General features: G+C 33.9%; 3 protein-coding genes across 4 annotated transcripts; 2 read left to right on the top strand and 1 right to left on the bottom strand.

Annotated features, from left to right (window-relative positions):
• Window positions 1–3,853: 3,853 nt before the first annotated feature.
• Window positions 3,854–6,618, top strand: LOC116343922 (zinc finger protein 845-like). Of its 2 annotated transcripts, XR_004201362.1 has the most exons (5): window positions 3,854–4,083; window positions 4,142–4,891; window positions 4,960–5,567; window positions 5,626–5,872; window positions 5,975–6,618. XR_004201362.1 is itself a non-coding variant. In XM_031772246.1 (2 exons), the coding sequence occupies exons 1-2, from the start codon at window positions 5,756–5,758 to the stop codon at window positions 6,503–6,505; spliced, it is 648 nt and encodes a 215-aa protein (XP_031628106.1). In that variant the 5' UTR covers window positions 5,547–5,755; the 3' UTR covers window positions 6,506–6,608. The 2 variants fall into 2 exon arrangements, 1 of the variants encoding a protein (XP_031628106.1); XM_031772246.1 differs by lacking the exons at window positions 3,854–4,083; window positions 4,142–4,891 and having other exon boundaries at window positions 5,547–5,872; window positions 5,975–6,608.
• A 397-nt stretch (window positions 6,619–7,015) lies between these two features.
• LOC116344379 lies at window positions 7,016–7,919 on the top strand. The gene is made up of 3 exons (XM_031772883.1): window positions 7,016–7,258; window positions 7,353–7,421; window positions 7,479–7,919. The coding sequence occupies exons 1-3, from the start codon at window positions 7,148–7,150 to the stop codon at window positions 7,803–7,805; spliced, it is 507 nt and encodes a 168-aa protein (XP_031628743.1). The 5' UTR covers window positions 7,016–7,147; the 3' UTR covers window positions 7,806–7,919.
• Window positions 7,920–9,878: 1,959 nt separating this feature from the next.
• Window positions 9,879–13,382, bottom strand: LOC116344316 (paraplegin). The gene is made up of 11 exons (XM_031772795.1): window positions 13,178–13,382; window positions 12,964–13,108; window positions 12,115–12,903; window positions 11,639–12,041; window positions 11,435–11,559; window positions 11,237–11,370; window positions 11,108–11,154; window positions 10,945–11,034; window positions 10,789–10,876; window positions 10,471–10,705; window positions 9,879–10,408 (listed from the first exon to the last, which is right to left on the bottom strand). Exons 2-11 carry the CDS (start codon window positions 13,105–13,107, stop codon window positions 10,013–10,015), a joined length of 2,451 nt encoding a protein of 816 aa, XP_031628655.1. The 5' UTR covers window position 13,108; window positions 13,178–13,382; the 3' UTR covers window positions 9,879–10,012.
• Between the last annotated feature and the right edge of the window lie 10,972 nt (window positions 13,383–24,354).

Below are 24,354 nucleotides of genomic sequence, written 5' to 3'. Positions count from 1 at the left end.
AAAAATGCCAACAATGTTAAGCCGGACATTGCTAATGAAGAATTTTTACTTTTATGACCACCACCACCACTGCCAACTGTTGAATAAACGTGCTGATGATAAGTTGCTTGACCATATCTGCCGTTGCTTAAAATAAATGTGGACGTTTGATAGAATTCGTATATAGAGTTCGTGAAAAATAAATTACCCATAATTATTGGGTGTATGTTCCCTTTTGGTTTGAAGAGGCAGTCAAAAATCCATTTTTAAATAAAAAAGAAAACAAAACAGTTAGTCACTATTCAATAAATTTCCATTCACGTATTAGGTGTATTTTATTCAATTAAATATCGCGTTAAATTAAAAATGAGCTCTAATCAATTTACTTTCTTTTAGATCTTTCACAATCTTATGCTTCGGAATTTCAGTATTGTTCATTGCTTTTTAAATTAATCGTATTTAAGTGTCCATTGCCATGTTTATTGCATTTAATTAATCTCAGTATTACCTGATGTTCATTCGTGCGTACGCGATTCGACCTTCTGATACTAACGAGCGCTAAACGAACTTTGCTTGGACTAGGACTTTTTTTCTGTCTTGTTTGCAAATAAAATTTTGCTCTTAGAAAAACACGAGATAAATTACAAAGATAAACAGTATGATGAAAGATCTAATCAATTAAATTCAAAATGGGCCGAAATTAACGATTAAACCGTCACAAAAGGGAAAATTCACAAGATTTATGGTTGAAACATGACGTAAATTAAATGAAATCACTTGCTTAACTCGCTGCGACTTACGTTTCATAGCTTGGTTGATATGGATACATATTTCCAGGTACAGGAGATTCGTACGGGTTTTGTGCCGGATAACTTTGTGAATCAAAGAAACGATCTCGTATATTACTTAAAAAATTCCTAGATGCATCACCGTTGTCTGAGCTACGATGATTCGAATGCATTTTTAATTAATTGAGCGAGTAAGTAAAATACAAAAAGTAACTATCGCAAAGCAAATGTATCAAATTTTGGGGAAAAAAACCACTGGCAAAACGATTTTGATAGAAGTTGAAACAAAAACCACTTGATCTAACTGAAAGATGTCTCGAAAAGTGTTTAAGCCCGTCGGACGAAAGAACTAAACTAAACCGAAAGTATGTGCCACGAATGGTGTTACACCGATAGAGTTTATAATTCAGTTGTCGCAAACAATGCGTTACAAAATTTCTCGTAAAAGACGTTACACGCTCAATGCACACAGCCATCTCGTTCGGTTTTGTCTAATATGTAAACATGCATGTGATGGCTATAAAAAAGCGTACATGTTTTTTTCGCCTACTTTTCATTAAGGCAAAATAAAAAAAGACTAATTTTATAGAATCGCAATAATAAAGATGCACAATAACAAACCAAAAACCAGCTACTAGTATTTTCAAGAATGAGTAATGCTTTAAAATATCTTTGGCGAAAGTTTCTCATCTGAATCGAATGAAACATATATACGAGTTTTGCCATCTAATTCAAACGTCTTGTGTGCACCAAGCGAAGCGTGTTGGTGTTTAATTTCAGCAACCATTCGCATATTATCTCCATCACAAGCAGCTTTAACCTGAATTATTGTTGAATTTCTTTGGCAAAAAGAGGAATATGACTGTTTATAGCCATGTTTGGAGTGTTTTCGAAGCTCAGAAACAAATTGTAAAAAAGGCACATACACACAATGTTAAGAATATAGTCGGTTTATCGAAAGCGCAAGGAAAAACCCGAAACTGTAGACCAAACTAACACTGAACATTGAACACGCTGTTTTCACTCTTCCATACACGGGAGTTTGGTCCAAGAGTGAAAACTTTTCGTATATATTTTGCATTAGGAAAAGCAATTAATCACCATGTAACTCCGAACCGGGAGAAAATTCTATTTATCACATGTTTTCGTTATTTTTCTTCTTTCCGCACTGTTTCCGTCGACAACATTTGTTGTTGTGTTGGATGCTGAAAATTTGCTATCGTAAATTTAATTTCGTCGAATAAATATTTCCATTTTGGTAAGAAAACAAAATAGAAAAAAGAAGAGACGCGAACGAATACAAACCGAGAACTGGTTGTTTTGTCAGCGAGACAGTTTTTTTGTTGTTGTGAAGGGGTACTCTCTTTCTTCCCATTCTTTTGCCGTATTTCTTGTCGGCTCTGAGGTGCGAAAATCAAATGGTGATGCGGTACTTCATTTTTGCTTGCTTTGTTCCATTATTCTGTTCATTAACGCCCGTCGTTATGTTTACAACACTGACATTGCCTTTTAATTTGGCTTTCTTTTATTCATATGCCGCGTATTTTAAGTGCACTTTTGCAGCTAACAAACCCAAGTGCTTTGTCACATCTTGTTTGAAAAGTGATTCGCATACTGTTCAAAGCGTGCCCGCGCAACACAATGTATGACAGTCTTCCAGTTTTTTTTTCTTCCAAAATAGAAAAAAAGAAACAAACAAAAATGATTTATGTAATTAGTGAAAATGAAAGATGCGGCCAAAATACTTAGCGGCATAGTAATTTTATGAATAGATAATTGCGAATCAACCATTTTTTACTGGCGATATAATTTTGATATGAATACGGCGAAAATCTGGGGGACGGACACAAAATCTAGTAAAATCTAGTTTCATAGTTTACTGCTAATTTTGCTGATATTTTTCTAATATTAATAAAAAAATCTACTATTATAACTATACAGACATACTAATATTGCTAATATTGCTTATATTAGTTCACTGGTATAAACGTCAAACGTCAAATAGCTGATCTCAAAGTGAAATCTTGTATGAATTTTTCATAAATTCTTAGATGAACATTTAACATTGTTTTTATTTTTCCTGGTTAAGAAAAAATAAAATTTATTTCTATTAAATACTAAAACACTTAAAGTAACAAAAAAAGTTTTCGGTGAGCAACTAACAAGCAATGGTGAAGCAAAACAAACTAATTTTTGCTAATATTTTGCTAATATTCTAATATTTATAATGGTGTCCGTCCCCTAGGCGAAAATTGTTTACAAACTTCAAAATTGTAATACCGCATCACCATTTGATTTTCGCACCTCAGAGCCGTTTCGAGTCATTGGTATTTGACTACAAAACATACGAAATACTATTTCCTAGGGGAAAATATCGAATAAAATAAGTTACGAATATGCTGCGTATAAGAATATAAACCGCATATACGGAAGAATATTTGCAAATAATATTTGCAAATAACTCCGTATATATGTGGTTTATACGCAAATATGCAGCGTATATGCGGCATACTTGCGATGTCTTCATCTATTTGTAGTATATTCAGTAAAAAATACTTGCGTATAAACCGTATAAACATATAGATAATTCCCCCTAGACTATTTCATAAGAACCACTTTTTTCACATTCAACATCTGTGTTGAGTCTTTTGTAAAAGAAAGATTTTATCGTTGTTGTTGTTTAGTTACTACTGTCTCAAAAAATAAACTCTGCAAAAAAATTTATAGGCGAGAAGATTGAAGGAACTCAGAATCTGAACGAATCAAAACCAAACGTCATCTCAAGGTTCAGAAACGCCACTTAACATGGCCATTTGAATACGGAATTTGTTGTCAACGCTACAAATTAAAGGGCGAGTTGAAAACACATTTAGAAAGGCATACAACAAAACAAAACCAACAATACTGCGATAACTGTTTCGGAGAATTCTTAGCACACACTCATTTCAAATGAATCATTTCCAGCACCACAAATCTTTAAATAAAATAAACACTTGTGAACGTTAGTATATTTTATCTATATGGGTTCATTCTGACCTGTGACATTTTGGTTTTTATCATTTGACTGTATGCGCAAAGCGCGTATATTGTGCGTGATGTGATTCAGTCGTTCACTGGCAATTGCCACGTTTACATAGCAAGACAGTCTCGTCGTACAAGTGAACCAAACAACCAAACTAAATATTCTACTATCATCATCATGTCTAGAGTGTGTCGAATTTGCAAATTGTGTAGAGTGTTCATGCATTGTCTGGAGCCAAGTAACGATCAAGCGAAAAATATTTTGAGTATGCTGGAATACATTGTAAGCACAAATGTGAGTAAAATAACAGAGATTGAAATCGAACAATTAAAATCAAGAAGATATTTCACAGGAATCGAATGCGTTGCCAAATTTCATATGTAATCCATGTTTGGATCATCTAAAATATATATATCATTTCAAGCGCAAATTAGCAGAAGCTCTATTGGTAATAAAACCGGAGAAGGTCAGTGATGTAAGTCAAGAAATCAAACCAAATTCCGAAGAAAAAAATGATCGACCACACGCGTGCTCAATTTGTGACAAAAAATTCAGAACAAAAGAAAATTTTGAATCGCATTACGAACGACACTCAACAAAACGTCGTCAATATAGCTGTAAAAACTGTCGCCTATGCTTTTTGGTTTTAAAACATTATTATGATCATGCTTGCAAATCACATTAAACAGAGGAAAAAACTACGCAGCAAATTCAAAGAGAGAAAAGAATTACAACTCCGTTTTGTAGCCATTGGATACATTTTTTTTCTTCATACATACCCATACTGATAAACATATAACATAGACATGTGCTGCAACCCGACTAAATACATTCACATTTATTGCGTGCCTATCATACAAGCATCACGCATACAAACACACCAACGTTTTGTTCAAGATTCAGTGACAGTTTGTTTTCACAAAGAAAATAACAATCGAGCGAATGGAAGGACTCTTAAATTTGACACTCATTTAAGACAAAATATCTGTAGAAGTGTTTAAAAATGTCAAAAATTTGTGAAATTTGTAAAGAGGCCGAAAGTGTGCCAGCACAGAAAGTGGACTTCACCAATATCGATGAAATGTTGGATGATATATTGAATGTAAGTGTTTTTAGTGTCGACGAATAGTATTAAAATATCATTATGATAAAATCTTACAATATTCACAGAATGCGACCCGTTCAACGATACAAAATATTTGTGAGATATGTATTGGCAATTTGGTTTCTGCATGTCAATTCAAAAATCGATATCAACGGTCGATCGATGCATTTCTACCGGAAACCAAACCAAATGACTCAAACTCAAGAGCGGCTAACATCGAGAATTTCAAACCGAATGGTGAAAATCGACAATTTGAAATTATCACAATCACACAAGAAACGGATACTCATCGGCCTTTTACTTGTGATCGATGCCAAAAATCATTCCTGAAACAAGGCCTTTTCAAACAACATTGCCAGCGACATTTGAACAAACGCAATCAAAAGATTTGTAAAAAATGTAATTCGAAATTTTTGACATCTACGAGTTTTAAGAAACATTCATGTAAATGAGAACATTGGACGCTACTTTTCATTTGTTAAGACGCACACACATACATACTCAATTCCTGCAATAAATATATTTCATTCTGAAAATTGACATTTGCATATGAGAAACATAAAGAATAAACACTTTATATACAGAACAAAGAAAAAACCGTTAAGTTATCATTTCTCAGATTCAATGGTGCAGCTCAACACATGTTTACGAAAGCAAAATTGAATGTAATGATGTAAGTGTGATGTTTTTCTTATGGCTGTAAGCGTGTATCTTCTTTGTCGTTGTTTCAGTGTCGCTGCTTGCACAGTGTATAAAATGCACATGACGTTGACAGTTCCAAATCCATTCCAAACCTAACCGTCATTCGTGTTACAAGCACAAATTCAAAAGAATCACCAATTTTCCGCACAAATGTAAAAAATGTCTTCGAAAATGTGTTGTGTTTGCCATCAAAACCGCGGTGACTTGATTAATTTGGAATTTAAAGACGAGGCTGAATCCATTTTGACAAAATTGAAAGAATTCATTGATTTAACTGTAAGTTAAACTTATTTGTTAGCTAGTTGTTTACCGGTGTAAATAGTATTGGACTGTTGGTGTTTTTAACGAACTATTTTTCTTTTCGTTTAAATTGTGTAGATAATGAAAAAGGATCCAAATATCGAGTATATTTGCTATCCATGCAGCCTCGAGCTAGACGAAGCATTTAATTTCACACAAAATTGCAAAAAATCAATGTCTGTACACACGATACAGAAACCGGATTTCAAATGTGGCGAATGCTTCATGAAATTCAAAAACCTCAAAGATTTGGATCTACACAATACCAGCCATCAATCAATTAATGTTAGAGATGATGATGACGATGACCCAGAGGATTTCTCGTATGCAGCAGGAACTGCAAATCCAAGTCAAATATCACAAAAAATGCCTACAACGGGATACAGCAACAAATTCAAAATTCCGCTGGTCAGTTCAGCAGGTCAAAACGAGCCGACAACGAGCTACATTTGCCGAATTTGCAAGCAAACATTTCAAAAACAATGTGGACTATCGATGCATGCCAAGTGGCACAACATAAAAAAAGAACAATTCAAATGTGAACACTGCAGCTGTGTTTTCCTGAGAAAAGAACAAATGAATAAACACATTCGAAAAGCACACCTTTAGCGCTTTTCAAATGTTTTATAATCTAAACGATCGATTTTTATAAACTTTTGCTTGAATTAAATTTAAGAAGAGGATTTTTTCAAAAAAAAAAAAATAAAGGAACTTTTTATCATTTTAAAATAAAGATATTTATTAAATGTATATTGCTTGGTGAAGTTTTGATTTTACCATTCTTAAATTTACAACACACTTCTTCATTAGTACAACATGGAAATGGGCAAGGTAAATTCTAGTTTTATGAAAGGAAATGTTTATTTTCCATCGAAATGAATGCATACACTCAATTTTGAAATGACAGTCAAATTGTAATAAATAACGATAATAAAAACGACATAGTGTTTATAATGTTAAAACAGACTTTTTTCTTTCAATCTTTATTTCCTTGACTGAAGTTTTCTCATTACAGTAAAATTTATTATATTTTTCAATGCCGTAATCACTTTTGTGGTTTTCAGTATATCAATAACTCGACTCAATGTAGATTACGATGCCGGTTTCAAAAATATAGATGAGCTGTCAGTTTGCACCTGTCATCACATTACACATTATCTTAGCTTACTATGTGGTTTGCTTTAAAGCAAAGTGAATTGAAGAAAAAACTCCAAAGTGGATTGAGGAAAAAAATTGTCGTAGTTTGTCATAATGCCAAGTTGTCGAGTGTGCCGCCGAAAAGAAAACTTTTTGATTTCAATGGATTTGGAAGATAAACGTGATAAAATTGCGTATATGCTTAGCAAATTCTTTGACCCAACTGTATGTGCATTTTTTTACGAATGAATTATAATTCACTATAGTGTTAATTGATATTACTTTTTTTTGTTATTTTTCCCGGATTTTTTTTTTATAGATTAAACGTCAAGTGAAGTCCATTTGTACGTCATGCTCCAGTCAATTAAAATTAACCTACAAATTCAAGGTATTCATATATTTAAATTATTTTTGCGAAATTTTTGACATATTTTCAAATTTGAAGAAAAAATGTGAAAAGTCAGCCGCTGAAACCATTCGAAAATACCGAAAGAAACAACAACGGACTTGCAATTCGACAACTGATGATGATTCCACTGTTGATGATGAAGAAGACGAAGAAGGAGAAGAGAAGCAGGGTTTCGAATCCAAACAACTGAAATGTCATGTTTGTGAACGAATTTTCAAATCACACCTCGGCCATGAACAGCACATTAATCGTCATCGCGCCAGAAAAGTTCAGTATCCGTGTCTTCGATGCAATTTGAAATTTTTGGCAGTCAGTCATCTCAAACAGCATACCAGCGAAAAGCATCAATTGATTTATGAATAAGCTAAATAATGACAATGGAATAGTCCAATTATAATCTCATTTCATTTCATTCATCATTAAAAGTTTTTGAAAATTGATTCGGGTCTTGTTCCGTATTTTATCTGTGATTTCGAGCATAAAAAACAGACTCATTAAAAATTAAATGCAAAATCTAAACGTACATTCAAAAACCACATCAAACCATAAAATTTTCAATCCTCTCTGTTCTCAAAAATATGGTATATTTGTAGTTTTGCCATTATCTGTTATGCATTATTTTTTACTGGAAGGTGACAAATACGACGAATTCAATAGCCATGCTATGCGTACGATTTATTCTCATTCAAAATCCGTGTCCAAGACAACAAATAGTTTCATTTCCGACAAACGTAATACCACTGTGGTATGCTTAATCAGATTTATGGACGTAAATTCGACTGCAATCAGTTAAAATCGTTTGGCCAATATCATTTTCTATGAGCAATGAGCATTCGATGATGGTGCCTAACAGCAATATACACATTACACATACTCACATTTAATTGTGACGGGCGTACGACTTCGAAGTCGGCCCAGTGAAGAGGGTTCTCGGCGGGAGAAAATGGACAAAAAACAATTAATCGTTTATACGGTGGATGGAAAATGGAGCAAATGATCGGTTAATTTAACTAGCACGTGATGCTAGACTTGGATTATACATTTGGCGTGAATACGAGTACTCGTATGTTGTTTGCACACGCACAAAAGGTTTTGAGTTTCCAAAACTGAATGCGATGCGTGTATTTTATAAAAGATAGAAAAATGGATGATTATATGCGGTTGATGGAGACGTTCGGTGCAATACCATGCATACATATTTAATGCAATTCTGCTGCAATAATGGTTTCGGTTTTTCGACATCGATTCGCCGCAAGGGATATTTATCATTGGCCATCCAACAGACGTACAAACACCACTACCACCATCACCACCATAAAACTTCATCATCATTATCACAAAGGAGACTGCATCTCACTCTCTCTGTAAATGATGCGACGCAAATTACGTTCATTCAATCCATATCCTCATTCGAATATGTATACGCGCAAATCGATACTGTTTGGAATGAATCAAAGCCAAAGATAATTCCATTGCTCTTTTGATTTATGTGGAGATAATAATGTAATGATGATCACATACATATATGTGGCTATTTTGTCGCAATGTAACAAGATGAACATGAACATTCTACGGCAAATATCGTAAATCAGTGTACTGATGCTCATTGCTCACTCAATGAAATATACAATTGAGCGGATAATTTGCATCATCACGGTTTCCGATTGTTGCAACAAAACATTCCGGTTTATCAAAATAACCACAAATTATGTCTTTCGGTTTCTACCTCGTTCCAAAAAAGTTTTCTAAAATATTCAAGATACGTTCTTGTTTTACCATTGGAATTGTTTTCCAAATTAAATTTATATTTAACAAAATCGTCATTCTTGCAAATTATGCAATCAATTTTGTTTGTCTTGAACGCAAATCTTATCAAATTAAGACTTTAGCTGCATGGCTGAAAACCGCTATGCTTTTTAATGTTCCAATAAGTTTTGCCGATGTTTTTTTAGCTAAAATCTCACGAATGCAGCCTGTACGAATATCAAATACCACAAAGTTTTCAAGCGCGTAATGAATCTGCACGAATGACGTGCACAAACTTGCCAAAATGTTTACGATTTCAATTAAACATTCTCTGCTTAATTTCTAAACATTTTTGATAGATTCCTTCTAATATATATTTACAGTAATGAAACATCACCAGCATAACTGTTTTGGTTAGGGCCATATCGACAACTGTGTTGTACGGCTGAAGAATTTCGTTTATGCTCAATATTACATTACCTCATTTAGGATTCCAAAATGACAAACTCATTCTTCCCTGTAAATTATCTGATTAAAAAATTATTTCGTAAATAGTTTCTGAATGCTGAGAATTCAGAAAATTTACTGCGAGGACATAAACTCAAGCAAAAGCAAAGTTCAAAAATTGACTGAAGCTTGCTTATTCAGCATACAAATTCAGCATATCATATTGAAATGGAGACGGTTGAGTTATTTTGAACAAATTTCTATGAATTTTATTCTTTTAAAGAATCGCATACAAAATTTGCAATCAACAACTAAATAGAATATATTTCTAAAACTGGGTATCTAATTGTATGAATTTTTTTTGTCCTCATATGCGATCATTGTTCCTGTCCGCTATTGGATTCACTGCTCTTTTCACTCGACTGGTTGTCGTCGGATTTATTCGATAGATTATTTAAAGACTGTTCGAAATCAATCGGATCAATTTTGCGTTTTGCCGCTTCGTATTTCGGTGGTCCGATCAATTCAACCACTTGGTCATAGTTCAATGTTTCTTGTTTCAATAAGGCTTCAGCTAGTTTGACTAGTTTATCTCGATTGGTTTTCAGTATGTTTTCTGCACGAAAGTATGCCTCTTGAATGATTTGCCGTGACTCGAGATCAATTAAGTCTCCCAATGCTTTTGAATATGGTTTTTCATCGGTATAGCTCTGTTCCGGTTCGTCAGGGACATACATCGGGCCAATTTTCTTGCTCATTCCATACTTGGCTACCTGTAATCTCAACAACACATCATTTACTGTTTTTTTTTTTGAGAAAAAAATAGAGAACTTACCATTGCAAATGCCATTTTTGTAACTTTGTCCAAATCGTTTTGTGCGCCGGTTGTAATTTGATTGAATGTTATATTTTCTGCTGCACGTCCACCTAATGCCATACAAATTTTGTCGATTAACTGCTCTTTTGTGAATAATTTCTGATCATATGGCGTATATTGTGCGAAACCTAAAGCTAGATTTGTCCTTGGTACGATGGTCACTTTTTGCAAAACGTCTGAATGTTCTAATAGCCTAAAATGGAGTACATTGATTTCTATATGTGATGCTTCTCTTTTTAATACATTTTAAATATAATTAAAAATCAAAATAAATACCATCCAACTAAAGCATGACCGGATTCATGATAGGCAACCGTTTTTCTCTCGAGCTCGCTCAACGAGTGGGACCGTTTCTCCGTTCCACCTTTAACATAAAGAACAATATTTAGTATTTGACATTGAGTTTCATAGTGTGTTTGTGTCATTCCTTACCAACTGATCTTTCTACGGCATACTCCAAATCACTTTCATTCACAACTTCCTTGCAAAAACGGGCTGCATGCAGTGCCGCTTCATTACAAACTATCCGATTAAGAAAAAATATAATTGCAGGACATTTATTATGAATATTATTTGGAAATTATTATCAATTTACCATTTGCAATATCTGCTCCGCTAAAACCAGGTGTCAAAATGGCCAATCTGTTAAATTAAAAAGTGGAAATTTTACTATTTAGTACATTTTTCATATTTGGCACACAATAGTTGTATGTTTGCATAATACCGTTGTGAATATGCTGTGGCCTCTTTTTCCAATTTAACGCCACTCAAGTGTGTTTCGAAAATTTCCTTTCGCTCAGCCAGTGTTGGTAAATCAATTGTAATATGTCGATCGAATCTTCCTGGCCGTAGCAATGCCTGTTCAAATAAGAGAATATTAATTTTTAGGTTATGTTTACATTTGGTCTTTTCTGTGTTTTACCTTGTCCAAGACATCAGCTCGATTTGTACTGGCCAACATAAGAATTCCCTCTTTTGATGCCATACCATCCATTTCAACGAGCAATTGATTAAGAGTTTGCTCTGATTCACCAGTTGATTGTGAAGCTAAATTTTCCGAATAAAATTCATATTAAAAATCACATATTTGTCATCAACACTTGCTATTGATAACGAAATCGCTCACTTGTATTTGAACGTTGACGACCGATTGCATCAATCTCATCGATGTATATAATGCATGGTGCCTTCGATTTCGCCGTTTTAAATAGATCTCTCACACGTGCCGCTCCCAGCCCGCCTATCATTTCAATGAATTCCGAACCGTTCATTGTGAGAAAGGGGACTTTGGACTCAGTGGCAACAGCTTTCGCGAGCAATGTCTTACCACAACCAGGTGGACCCAAGAGTAGAGCTCCTTTAGGTACTTTAGCTCCGAGTGCTTGATATTTTTGTGGTCGTTTCAAATAGTCAACAAACTCAATAACTTCAACTTTTGCTTCCTGCAAACCGGCTACGTCTTTGAAATAGACACCTTTTCCGCCGCTGGACGGATTGATAATTGTTACTTTCGCCTTTCCCATGCCAAACTGAAGAAAAAATTCACATATTTACACCTATTTGTTTGTCAAAAAAAAATCAACATTTTGTCTCGGTACTTACAGGACCACCACTTCCACCCGGTAATGACGAGAATTTAACTCGCTTTAAAATGGCGTACAGCACAGCACATGCGATAAGTCCAGCAAATAGTTTAACATACAATTCGGAAAATCGTTCGTATCGAATTGAAACACCTTCTGCAATGCCCATTGATTTCTCAACTTCTCGTAATCTTTGCTCGAAATGTTCTACATTCGGTACGGTGAGCATATAAGAATTGAATCGTGATCGACGACCGTTAATGATTGCTCCGTCATATAGTACGACACGCACATACTCATATTGTGGCCGAACGATAATTTCCTTCACTTCGCCCGACGCCAGCATATATTGGATAAATTCTTTCCACGAGATCATGTAGTTTTCAGTAGCACCGCCATTCCCCCTCTGTGTATCACCTCTGAGGATAGACGTCACGACCAAAATGGTAAATCCAATGCTGTAAATCAAGGCCAACCATAAAATTGTTTTGGTTCCGAATGCCAAGGCTTTGTTTAAATTATTTTCTCTATTTTTTTCGTCAATTTTCTTCTTTATCTTTGCATCTTTTTTTCTTTTATCGCCATCGTCTTGACTTTGTTTATTACTTTGTTTATTACTTTGTTCACTCGATTTGTTTTCTTCACTTTGATTATTACTATTGCTTGGCTCATTGGTTTGCTTTTGTTTTTCGAACATGCAAATCGACGCACTCAAATTTCTTGCAATAACATGATTTGGTATTGAATTAATAGCAGACCGATTCAAAAGTTTATTCACCGCTAACAACTCTTCTCTGATTGCTTTCGCCTGAAATGAAATGTATGATTAGTTGTACGTCAACGATGTTATGCCAACACCAGGATTTACCTGTTTGGAACTCTGAACAATTTTAAATCTTTTTATTGTGCTAAAGTTTGCATTCGGTATTTGATTTGTACTTGGGTGTTGCTGTATATATCTGTTGATGTAATTTGACTTGAACAAGTAATTGGGTCTCCTCATTGACCACATTCTGTAACATTATGAGATAAAATGATGAAAGTTAATACTCAATTGTGAAATGTATCACGATAAAACATACTTAACGATAGTTGACGTCTATGTTGGCTTCAAATTGTAAACAGAATACGGTGAGTTTTGCGCATTTCATTAAGTTTTCTCGGTGATTTTGCACAAGTTCAGTCGATCGAATCACAATTTTGCGACTAATTTGCTGATTATTTTCATCAAAATCACCGCAAATGTTAAGAAACGAGAATGACATAAAACATTGAAAGACAACTCATGACAATTCAATGTGATAAAAGAGAATGTCACTTTTGTTCGGTCTACCACCGACAGAGCTCAAATGTAAAAGTCAGTACTCAGTGGCGCTTTGGAGAAACTTTTTGTGGTGGAGGCGCCAAGAATTTTTAAAAAATATTAATAAAAGCATTTACAAGACTATTCTTCTATTAATTGCTTCACAATATCAAACTTTTCATTATTTTATTTCTGTTTATCTTGTAAAATAAATGAATTTTCAAGGAAAGATTAAGATGCTTGAGTAAATAATATCTAATTTAAGTTCACATGTTTAAAGAAAATAATAACTATCAACGTAAATTGCTTTGGTGCATGCTTTTTCTATTCCATTTTCAAAGGGGTTTTTTTTTGTTCATCACAATTGAAAGCAATGAAATCCACTTATAGTTTAACGAACACGTAAGCACAACTTGAATTGTTCGAAACTTTATCCGCATACTCGTTGACTTCTTTGGCAAAGTTCCAAACTATGTGTGCTCTCTTTGTGATAATTTTTGTTTGACTGGTTCTTAGAAACACACTCGCACACCAATAACAACAACAAAAAATCCATCATTAACTTAGAGGAACTTAACATACGAGAATGTGTTCGCATCTTTCAGTGGTTTAGTTTACTCAAAGTGATTAAATAAATGCGCTTCTTTTAATTTGTCTTAAGAAAAGTTATGCCTCCATATATGTATTATATACACGAATTGTTTTGTATGTCAAGTTTATTTCGAAGTGGAAATTACATTTGCAACTATACTGAAAGTGATACACAACAATGCATACTTATAAGTATAATTGACTATGTTTGAAGAAGAAAAAAATAAATCAACTAAAGAGAAAAACATTTATATCGATTTGATCTTTTGAAATTGAGGGAATTACCACATCAAATGCACATCAAAGCGATGAACAATGATAATAAGTGGCTTGCACGGCCTCTCTGTCTTCTTCGTGGGGCTCAGTTGTTGTGGCTTTATGCAGTTGTTTTATATTTCCGAACGGGTGGTTTGACTTCAATTTAACCGAATGTACGTTGCGGAAGCAAGTGTGTAATGGAAGATTGAAATAGGCGGCCAAAAGATATACGTATCGTTCTTGACAATTTGGCAGGTCGTTCATCAACATTTTATATACGCCATGTGAGAGTATTATCTGATGGCCCAAAATTATTGATGATGACATCGGCTACATACGCTTCCGTTATTTATTTTTTTATGTGTTTTCTACTACGTTCGTAAGAATAGACCATTCCTAATATCAACCACCTTAAATAATAACAGTCACCGGGTGTTGTCATTGAAAAAAAGGGGTCAAAACACCCGAATAAAATGTACGCAACAAAAAAATGTGACAACCAACAAAAGTATATCAAAACGCTTCCATCATTTCTCGGTTTGCTAAATTGTCGTTGCTAATTGAAATGAGCAAATTAATCACATAGTAACGTGTGAAGACTTTAAGCTGGTCTAATATTCAATTGCTATTGTTATCACAAAGACGTGACAAGGCAAAAACGAATATGACACGGAAAGCGGTGAATTTTTTTCCTATCTTTTGCGCACACATTTGTTTTTCTTCATTTACTTTTTGATAAATTAAAAATGAATGACCGAACACGTGATTCTTGCTTCTTTCGTGGTCTAAATGTAATGTGATGCTGAGAATTTCACTTTGGCCACTTGTTGAACTTGGCACTCTCTCTTATGACTTGACATGATCAATTGGAAAAGCAATATATATTCGAGGTTATGATTACATATCCTCGATTCTGCTGAAAGCCGAGAAAATTCCACAGACACACCATATTGCTAATGGTGTATACCTTTCAACGAGATATGTTGTTTTATACGATATTCATCTTGTGGTTGGTTATACAAGATTTGCACCTACTGCAACGAAGTGGCTATGTGGAATTTGTAAGACGAGAAAACATCACTCTGCAACGATGTACCTGCTATAATAATTTAACAGATGCTGATATAATATGCGAAAGGTGCTTGATTAACGACTTGAAAATGAGTACAATTTTGACGAAGGTTCTGAAAGTATGATTAGAAAATTATTATAGTATGAGGTAGAGAAATAAGAAGGAGGAAGTGATTTCTTTGCAAAATTATTCCTATCCTGATTTCATGTAAAAAACAATCATGAAGATTTTGTTTGCGTCATTTGTGTTATCTTACTCGATTTATAAAGTCCTTTACTAAGCGCTTAATCTAATTTTGCTATTCAAAATTGAAACTCAAGTCATCTTAAGACAACAAATCAAAACTTATCAAGTACTTTGAAGTGAAAGCAAAAGTTCGGTAATGCATCCAAATACTGCAACAAATTCAATCGTCATAAGAACCTCAGCCGTTTTGATGCAAATGATTTGATTTTGCAACTACTCGTTTTGAAATCAATAGAAAAGTCTTAAACTTTAATTCCGTCGAAAATTCCATCATCAGCCGATCAACTCAATGTGAAAAAAGGCGATTAAGAACTTACCAAGATAAGAGGATTTGTGAACGACATGATTCGAGACCTTTTCAAATATATAATAATCAGTTGGGAAATTCTTTGCAAGTTCTGGTACCATTTCAACATTTGTAAGTGAATCTTTTCACGAGAATAAAACACATTATCGTTGCATGCAACTGGAAGTGAACTTAATTATTATCAATTATATGCTGAAACAAGGCATATGAATTGAATGGGAGATTTTTGTGCAGAAAATGCTTACATTTAACACTCGAATGAATACCAACATCGCGTATGATATACGCAAACTATGTACGTATAAATTCGTTCTATTCAAATGCGATGAACCCGTTATGATGCAAAAACTTCCTCTTTTCATTTCAATGCATTGACAACTCGGTATAAATGTTTAACATTTTTCAAAGTTCTGCTTCAGCTTGCTAACGATGCCAAGTTTCGATTGCATCATTTCCTAACTAGTGTTCTGTCAAGTGTTGTTGCTCGACAACAAGTCACATTTGTAAATTAGATGTAAAAAGAAGTGTGCGCATAAGCTTTTATATGTGTTGATGTGAATGTCTGATAAAAGGTCTTAACAATAGTGATAATTAATTTTCTTACAGATAAATTGATGCTTGCACACGCGTATTCAGTGACGATAAAATTGATACTACAAAACTTTCCGCACAGCAATTCATTCCAATTAAAGTTCCATTTGCAATTCGAGAAATTTCAGTTGCCATATATGTTGAATGGGATGTTTTAATCATGACTGAAAACATTTAGAGAAAATTTCAAACTTTTCCCATTTTTGAAAAGATAAAAATGTGCGTTTGAATCAAAAAATATAAAGGTATGTTACTAACCCATAGAATGGTTGAAATGTGTGTAATAAACCATATTTCTTTAAGTTCAATATTATTATCATCTTTCAATTGCTTGGTGCAACAGTTCCACTACTAATAGCATGATTAACTAGCGATTTAACTTTAATTTTCTTTTAAACTGAAATGAATGAGAGAAATGATAATAATTACCCGCATTTTTTCTCTTTTGAAACCAGCTGAAGACAAAAACTTTCAGCAATTTTTTTTCGAATTAATATTCCAGCTCCTTCTATTCGGTTGAATAGTTTTCATAAATTCTTTTTTTGCAGCGGCTACAAATGGTTTTCGCTTTTGAACTATAATGCAACACTTGCAGCTTTATGAATTTTAAATGATGGTTTCGAACAAAAAAGAATCGAAGTGAAATAATGCGAGAAAAATCAACCAACAAATGATTCGGTTTGTGTTGCTTGCCAGTGCCTCATTAGTAGACTAACGAGTGGAAGCATGTTAGGATGGCTGTTAGCAACTAATATCAATCAGAAATTGAATTCCTTCCTTCAGAGTAATCATTAAAACTTGATAACTATTGTATGGTTGAATAGATTGTTGGAGGTAAAAATGGGTGTTATTTCCTTGAAAAATATACTTGAAGTAGGAAGAAAATGCTGTTAACACAAACGGTAATGCAAAAGATGATCAATCGATTTTTTTGTGCATTATTGTCGGATGTTGCGTCTTTTCTTCCGATTCATTGCTGTTGAATAAAATGTGGAATAAAAACAAGAAAACTGCTTCACTATTTACTATATGATTCAAGGATTATCTCTGTTTCTTACTCTTGCGTTTCTCCCGTGCGATTCAGTTTTAATCTGTATAACTTCATGACGTTCATTTGTTCAACTTCAATTGATGTTTTTAGTTCAAATGTGCGTCATTTCCTTTCAATTATCGCCAGTCTTAAGGAACAAATCCGATTTACTACAAAAACCCGTGTTAAAATTACAACTAAAAACGAATTTATTTTCGGATGTTTGTCCGAAGTTTTCACGAAAAGTTAAGGCAACGATTTTATCCTTTGGATGATGACGCACAAACTCTGAAAACTCATTTGACACCAAACTAATGTGATTAGAGATGGTAAAAGTCGGAAAGTTTAACTTTGAAAATTTGGTCCAAATGCACACCGAATGCTAGATTATCGAAGGTAATTCAATTAAAATTCAAATATTTTCGCTTCCGTCTTGAAACACATTCAAATGTTCTACTTGTGCATTGAGTGTTAAACAAATGTTGAATATTACATTATGCTTCAACGATTTCAGCATAACGACGGCCAAAATTCAACACACGAAAGAGCGAAGGTCGACCCATTCGGCAATTGTTCCTGAAATTTAAATGAGATGTGATATTTTCATATTTTAACGTGAATAGATGTATTATCATCATGGCATGTTGAAAAAGAGATGAGATATTAATTTTGATAGCGTTTTTCATCTAGCATTTTTTTTTCTTCTTTTTTGAACCTTTTTTTAAGCCACTTTCATGCTGAATCCCAAATGTCTTATTAAAAGTACAATCTGGATATGTTCAACGGTAAATCTGACGTAACTGATTTTAAGGAAAAGATTTTGCACATTTTTGTGTATGAATCACAGAGATCACACGATGCACTGACATCTGATTGTGCATCAACATTTATAGGGTACATCTTTGGCTATTTTTTTTGAATGCTCTCGTTGACGTAAGTGACATTGATCGATGCACATGTTCGTGCACCCAACACTAAAGACCCGAATCATCATAAATTCAAAGCGAACTGCAAAAGATTCTCTCTTTCTCGATTCTCATGTGGAAAAATGTCGAGCAATACTTTACTTCAATTAATTTTCAACGTTGAATGGAACTTTTACAAATGTTACGATTCGAACATACGAATATGCCATGTCTCTGGTTCTCGTCTAGTGCTGACTAAGGATGAGCTCTTTTGGATACAGAAGCGAGTTTAGAACTGATTCGGTTGACATATGCATTTAAATTGTTTATATACGTGAATAACTTGGACACTCAAGTCGCATAAAACTATGTAATAAATTTGCAGCAGCAAAAGTGACTGAACTTTATCCATTTGTGTACTCATGTATTCTAAGTGAAAAATGCATTTAAAGTAGAAGAAAAAAAAATAATCTGATGAAATTACAAACTGAATTACTTTGGATTCTGCACGTTGTTTTTGTTTCATCACACAGATGGATGCTCCCAAAATGGATTCTATAACAGTATTGTAGTACATTTGCGCCGAGTTCTTGAACCAAAACATTCTGTATTCTGAAACACACTTCCAGTTTACTGATGTCCCATAAATTTATATACCACGACCATATAGATAGAATATATATATTCATTTTTATACAAAAAAAAACGGCATTTGAAAAGAGCGAACATATTTTTCAGAAGTAACGGTCAGGAGAGGTTGCTTTGGGTAGAAGAAACAATTCGCTCGATTTTTTTTTCAACGATGACACAAAAAATATGTATAAGAACGTACTGAATACTAAATACACTCGATTTTATACAATATGCGCGAAACCATAACACACTAAAGAAAAACATATTTTACATCGGAAGCGCGTTTTTGCAGAACTTCAAAAAAGAGCGGAATAACGGCAGAAAAAAGGCGAACCATTTTGTCATCGTTATTTATTCGCGAACATGTTTGTTGTTGCCATTGTACACTGAAAATTGAATAAAAAATCGAAATAATAAATTACAAGGAAATCTGGATGAAGGCGCGTACGACCAGCAAAAAGGATAATGACGACTATCAGTCAAATGGCATTTGTGCACAACCAACCGACCAATCAAATAAAGAAACAAAAACTCAACATTCAAATTCATTGCGGCTCTCTATTTCAAAAATGGCCGCACATTTACACAAAAATATAATAATTTGTTCAAATTAAAACGAAATAATCCATTTGCTCAGTTTTTTCGCTGTGTTATTTTTTGTGTGCAATTTTTTAAACAACTTTTTTGAAAGGTTGGTCTTTGATACGTCGCATGGTTTTTAGTTTTATTTATTTAAAAACTTCTCCTTGGAAAAACACAAAAACTAAACAGAAGAACCTTGGAAGTGAATTTCCATCGAAATAATGGACCATCGCTCTCTTTGTTCAATTAAGTTCAATATTGTTTTTAACTAATCATTCAGTTCGTCATTTGCATTTTTTTTGTCTGCATTTATTTTTATGTTAAATCAAAAGCCATCAAAATCAATTTGGTCAATCCGAAACGATGTTGATAATGTAATTGACGTTTTACATTTTATGTGCGTTTTGTCAATTTAACACCAATTTGAATGCAATTAACATGGCTAACGACAGATTTGGCTCAAAATGGTAAAGAAAAAGATAGAACTGAATACGATAAACGTTTTTTTACGATAACTTGTGCGCTGTTTGCTATGAAGCGAACGCGTTTTGCATCAAACAGAACATAGCTCTCGCTTAATTGCCCTGATTCCAAAGAAGCATGATAAGCGATTGAATTAGAGATACCATAAAATGTCAATTGGCCTTAAATAACAAGGCGTTTTAATTAAATTTACATTATTGTACAATGAACGACAAAATACAAAAGAATCACGGCAACATCAATGCTATTCAATATTTGCAGAAATTCAGCTCGAAAGCGACAAAAGAAATTGTAAAAGAGCGAGACATTCGACAGATGTCTAGCATTCAAGCATCGTTTTGTACTTAAACAATTGCTTAATTATATTTTCATTGAGTTCTTGTCCGTGCGATACGATTAACTACAAATTACAGAATGAACCAAATGCATAAATGCAAAACTGATGTCTACATAAAATCAGAATTTCAGTCTTCATCGTTTTTCTTCTATTTTTTCATAATAAAAGTTTGTTATGAGTTTTCTTTTTCCTGCTTTCTTGTTTGTCGCTTACGATAAAGCTCGATGTCACCATGTTCACCCATAGCCACAAACGTGCGTCATATTGCAAAAGACAGGAAAAAAGCGGAACGAATATTATGGTGGTAAACACGAAAATATTGAAAGTATGGAGAGAAAAAATTATTATCGTCATTTCTCTTTTGAGTTTGCGGCGCTATTGTGGAAGCATGAACCATGGAAAACGTATTATTTAAATCGGCAACAGATGTAATTTCAATTATTTAATCGCAAAATTAAATTATCCTTATCGTATAGCTGATGATTTTTTACAACGCCCAACAGCCATTCACGGAATGAGTGAGAGAAAGAGAGAGAGAATTTGAAAAAAAGTGTGGACGAAAAGTCATTTGAAGCACGTTTTAAGCATGTTAAGATATGGTGTGTCTGAAACCTATGAGGCACGACGAAGATGCCATTTGATTTAAAGCACGTGAATTTGGTGAACGAAGATACGAAAAAGCTTGTGAACATGAATATAATATGTTTGTAATCGCAGAGACACCGGCACACCGAAGGTGATAAAAAAATAAACTTTTACTTGGAACAGATTTTATAACGTGTTTTCTTACGTTTAGAATAGCAAAATTTTCATAGACTGTGAATTTAAGGAACATATTGAAGTCAAGACCAAGACGATGAGTCAACGGAACGATACAGGAAGTGTAAAGTCAAATCATGGATATTCATGAAAATATATTTCGGTTTGCATGTCATTTGATTGAGTATGGAGGTGAATAAAACAATGGGCTCATGTATTTACAAAGAATGATATTGGTTCAATTTCTCTGCATTCATGTCGCTACTCCAAACACTTCTTTTGGCAAATACTGTGTATTAAAAAGTCTAACTAATCTTAAAATCTTGCAAAATCGTTAAAGAATATTACCATAAACGAATCGAAATTCGTTTAACAAAATACATTTAAAAAAAAAGAAACAACATTCCAACATAGAATGATTTTTAGATAGGATAGATTCGTAAGATCTCCGCAAGATCCGGATCCAAGCGTGCGTACGTAGCCGCATGATACATACATTCGTTATTTCGTATTGCTATGGCATGCGAGTCAAAGTGAGCGAAATAAGAAGAATGAATTTGCGTGCGTATTATATATGTATGCATCATGCGGCAGCGCACGCACGCTTGGATCCGGATCTTGCGGAGATCTTACGAATCTATCCTATCCAAAAATCATTGTATGCATTCCAAGCGTTTATTGCAATGTTTTCATACTTGTTTTAACAGCCAACAGTATGATTTAACTTTAGAAATATGTGTTGCTTGACGGATTGTATATTGTTCCTGTCACAACTTTTTTACAGTCCTATTTTTTTTTATCATACGATATTCAACGTAATAAACCTATTATCACTTATTTTGGCATACTGTTTTTCCCATAGTCATTACTTTTTGTTTGCTCTGTATGCAATTTCGTTTCCGTATGTTATTGCACACATTCAACGCTACATTGTTTTGTGTTGGCAGTAGCTTGATACTGAGAGCATATTATATTTGGCAAATCTCCATTGACTACTCAGTGGAAAAAAGTAAGTCAAAAATGAACATGCAATTTTTCCATTGCAAGTTTGAGTGTTCGCAAAGACGCGTGTCCCAATGTGCGAATATCATCAGTGAGTGAAATGAAAGTTGGGTGACAAAAATTGGAACGATAAGTAAATTGTAATAATTTTCACTTGGTTGCGTATTGTGATTGTGTCATTAAATCGCAAAACAGCAACATATGCACAGATAACACGTTTATGGTCTGAACATGACATTGTTCACAACTTTAAAACACACATTATTGTACCCCTTTTCGGAATACTTTTTGTTGTTTATTATTATTTTATATATGATAGATTCTGTTTGAAGAGAACGGGCACGAAGCATGAAAGCATGGATGTTGGCTAAAACTGAGAATTTGCGACATTCTGCCATTTACTTTGTGTCTATTCTTCATTGACTTTGTTTGCAACATTGTTTCAAAAATGGGTATATGCGTTATTATAGGACAAAGCTTTAAGTGCACACTTTGTGTTAAATGGCCTGCAACCAAGAACCAAAATTACTTCGATTTTACCTTCTACCTTGAGATATAGAATGACAAACACTTACAATATATAACCGTGGCATTATTCGATAAGAAGTTTGCAGAAAGTGACGACCACAAGCTTCCTTCGTAAAGTCTTTGCTATCTAAAGCGGGCATTCATCGCATAACACATAGTTTATTACTTCTTGTGGAATACACAAAGCATCAAGTATATCTGTATTTATAATAGCATCGCTAAAATGGAAAAAAGTATTTTACAAAAGCGAAGAGACCTTGATCGATACATTTTAATTAAAAGCACACAATTTAAATAGTTTTCATTCTTCAAAGTGTGTCAAAGAAGCATATCGTCGTACAGAATAATAGTTGGTCTTTATGAATGTAGCAGTAGACCATTTCCAGTTATCTTATATATAGATTCAATCACTTCTACGTACTCATCTTCATGTAATTGGCATTACATTTACTCATTTCCATCAGTGACCGGTTCGCGCATATTTCTATGCCTGATAGCTATGCTAAGCATAGCGGAGACGTAAGCCGCAACGCACCCGTCGCCATTCGATTCGAGCTATATTGTATGCGCACGGTCGTCTGCATAAACGAACATGTGTATTGTTCATATAGAGTGAACGGCGATGCGTCGGTTGCGTTTGCGGCTATGCTTGGCATATCTATGCTACCTAGCGTATTTAGGCAAGCATAGAAATATGCGCGAACCGGTCACTGATTTCCATTCTTGTAGTAGGTAGATCCAAATCTCTTTTGAAAGATAAATGTCCGCTTGGTAAAAGCGAAATTTAGAAATAATGCAAATGGATGTTTCCAACAGATTCCTTTTATCTTTCTATGTGAGCATACTTTTCTGCAAATATAGTCGTGTACACCTAAAACATCCATTCGGGGAAAGTATCGATCAAGATTTGCATATTTAAAGTAACAGTTTGAATGTAAACATAAAGTCACTTTTATATGTGAACATCAACAATTTATGCAACTGTTAAGTTTTGTGTTCATTTTATTATTAAATTCGAATGATTTTTTAAAATTTCAATTTAAAGTGTTGAACCAATGGGAGGAAATGACACCAAGTTTTAAAATTGGCGCGCTGTTTAGTTTCGATTTGAGTTGTTAAATTACATTGACGTCCCCTTTGAAATTCAGGGCGCCACCGTTGGCTCAAAGAGACTTGAAGTCTTCACATCCTTCCATTGTGTTGAACTCACTATAGTGGAATATATTGGTACCCTTTGCTATAAAACTTACCGTTATCGCCTTGTTGGTTCAAAAATGAACCGCTTAGAATAAAAGTAGATAATGGTAGAAAGTTGAAAAAAATCTCAATCATAAAGTGTTATGAAAATAATACTCAATCAAGGAAAAAAGTGAAAATAAAAGTCGATCAAGAAAAAAATTGAAAATAAAAGTCAAACACAATTTATGATCGATTTTTATTTTCACTTTTTTTCTTGATTGAGTATTATTATAACTCAATTTATGATTGAGATTTTTTTTCACCTTTTTATTAATAGATTAATGATTTTTCTAGTTGACCATTTAGTGATGTTCGAGAATTGAGAAAAAAATGTCTTTTTTCTTTCACTTTTTGTGCTCTGTACCGAGTCTCCGAGAGTTTCATATAAACTCG

Source organism: Contarinia nasturtii, unplaced genomic scaffold, assembly GCF_009176525.2.
Source record: "Contarinia nasturtii isolate CC-2019 unplaced genomic scaffold, AAFC_CNas_1.1 Cnas_scaffold_1037, whole genome shotgun sequence".
NCBI lineage: Eukaryota > Metazoa > Arthropoda > Insecta > Diptera > Cecidomyiidae > Contarinia > Contarinia nasturtii.
Note: the sequence above shows the minus strand (reverse complement) of the source record. Positions and strands in the feature narration are given on the sequence as shown.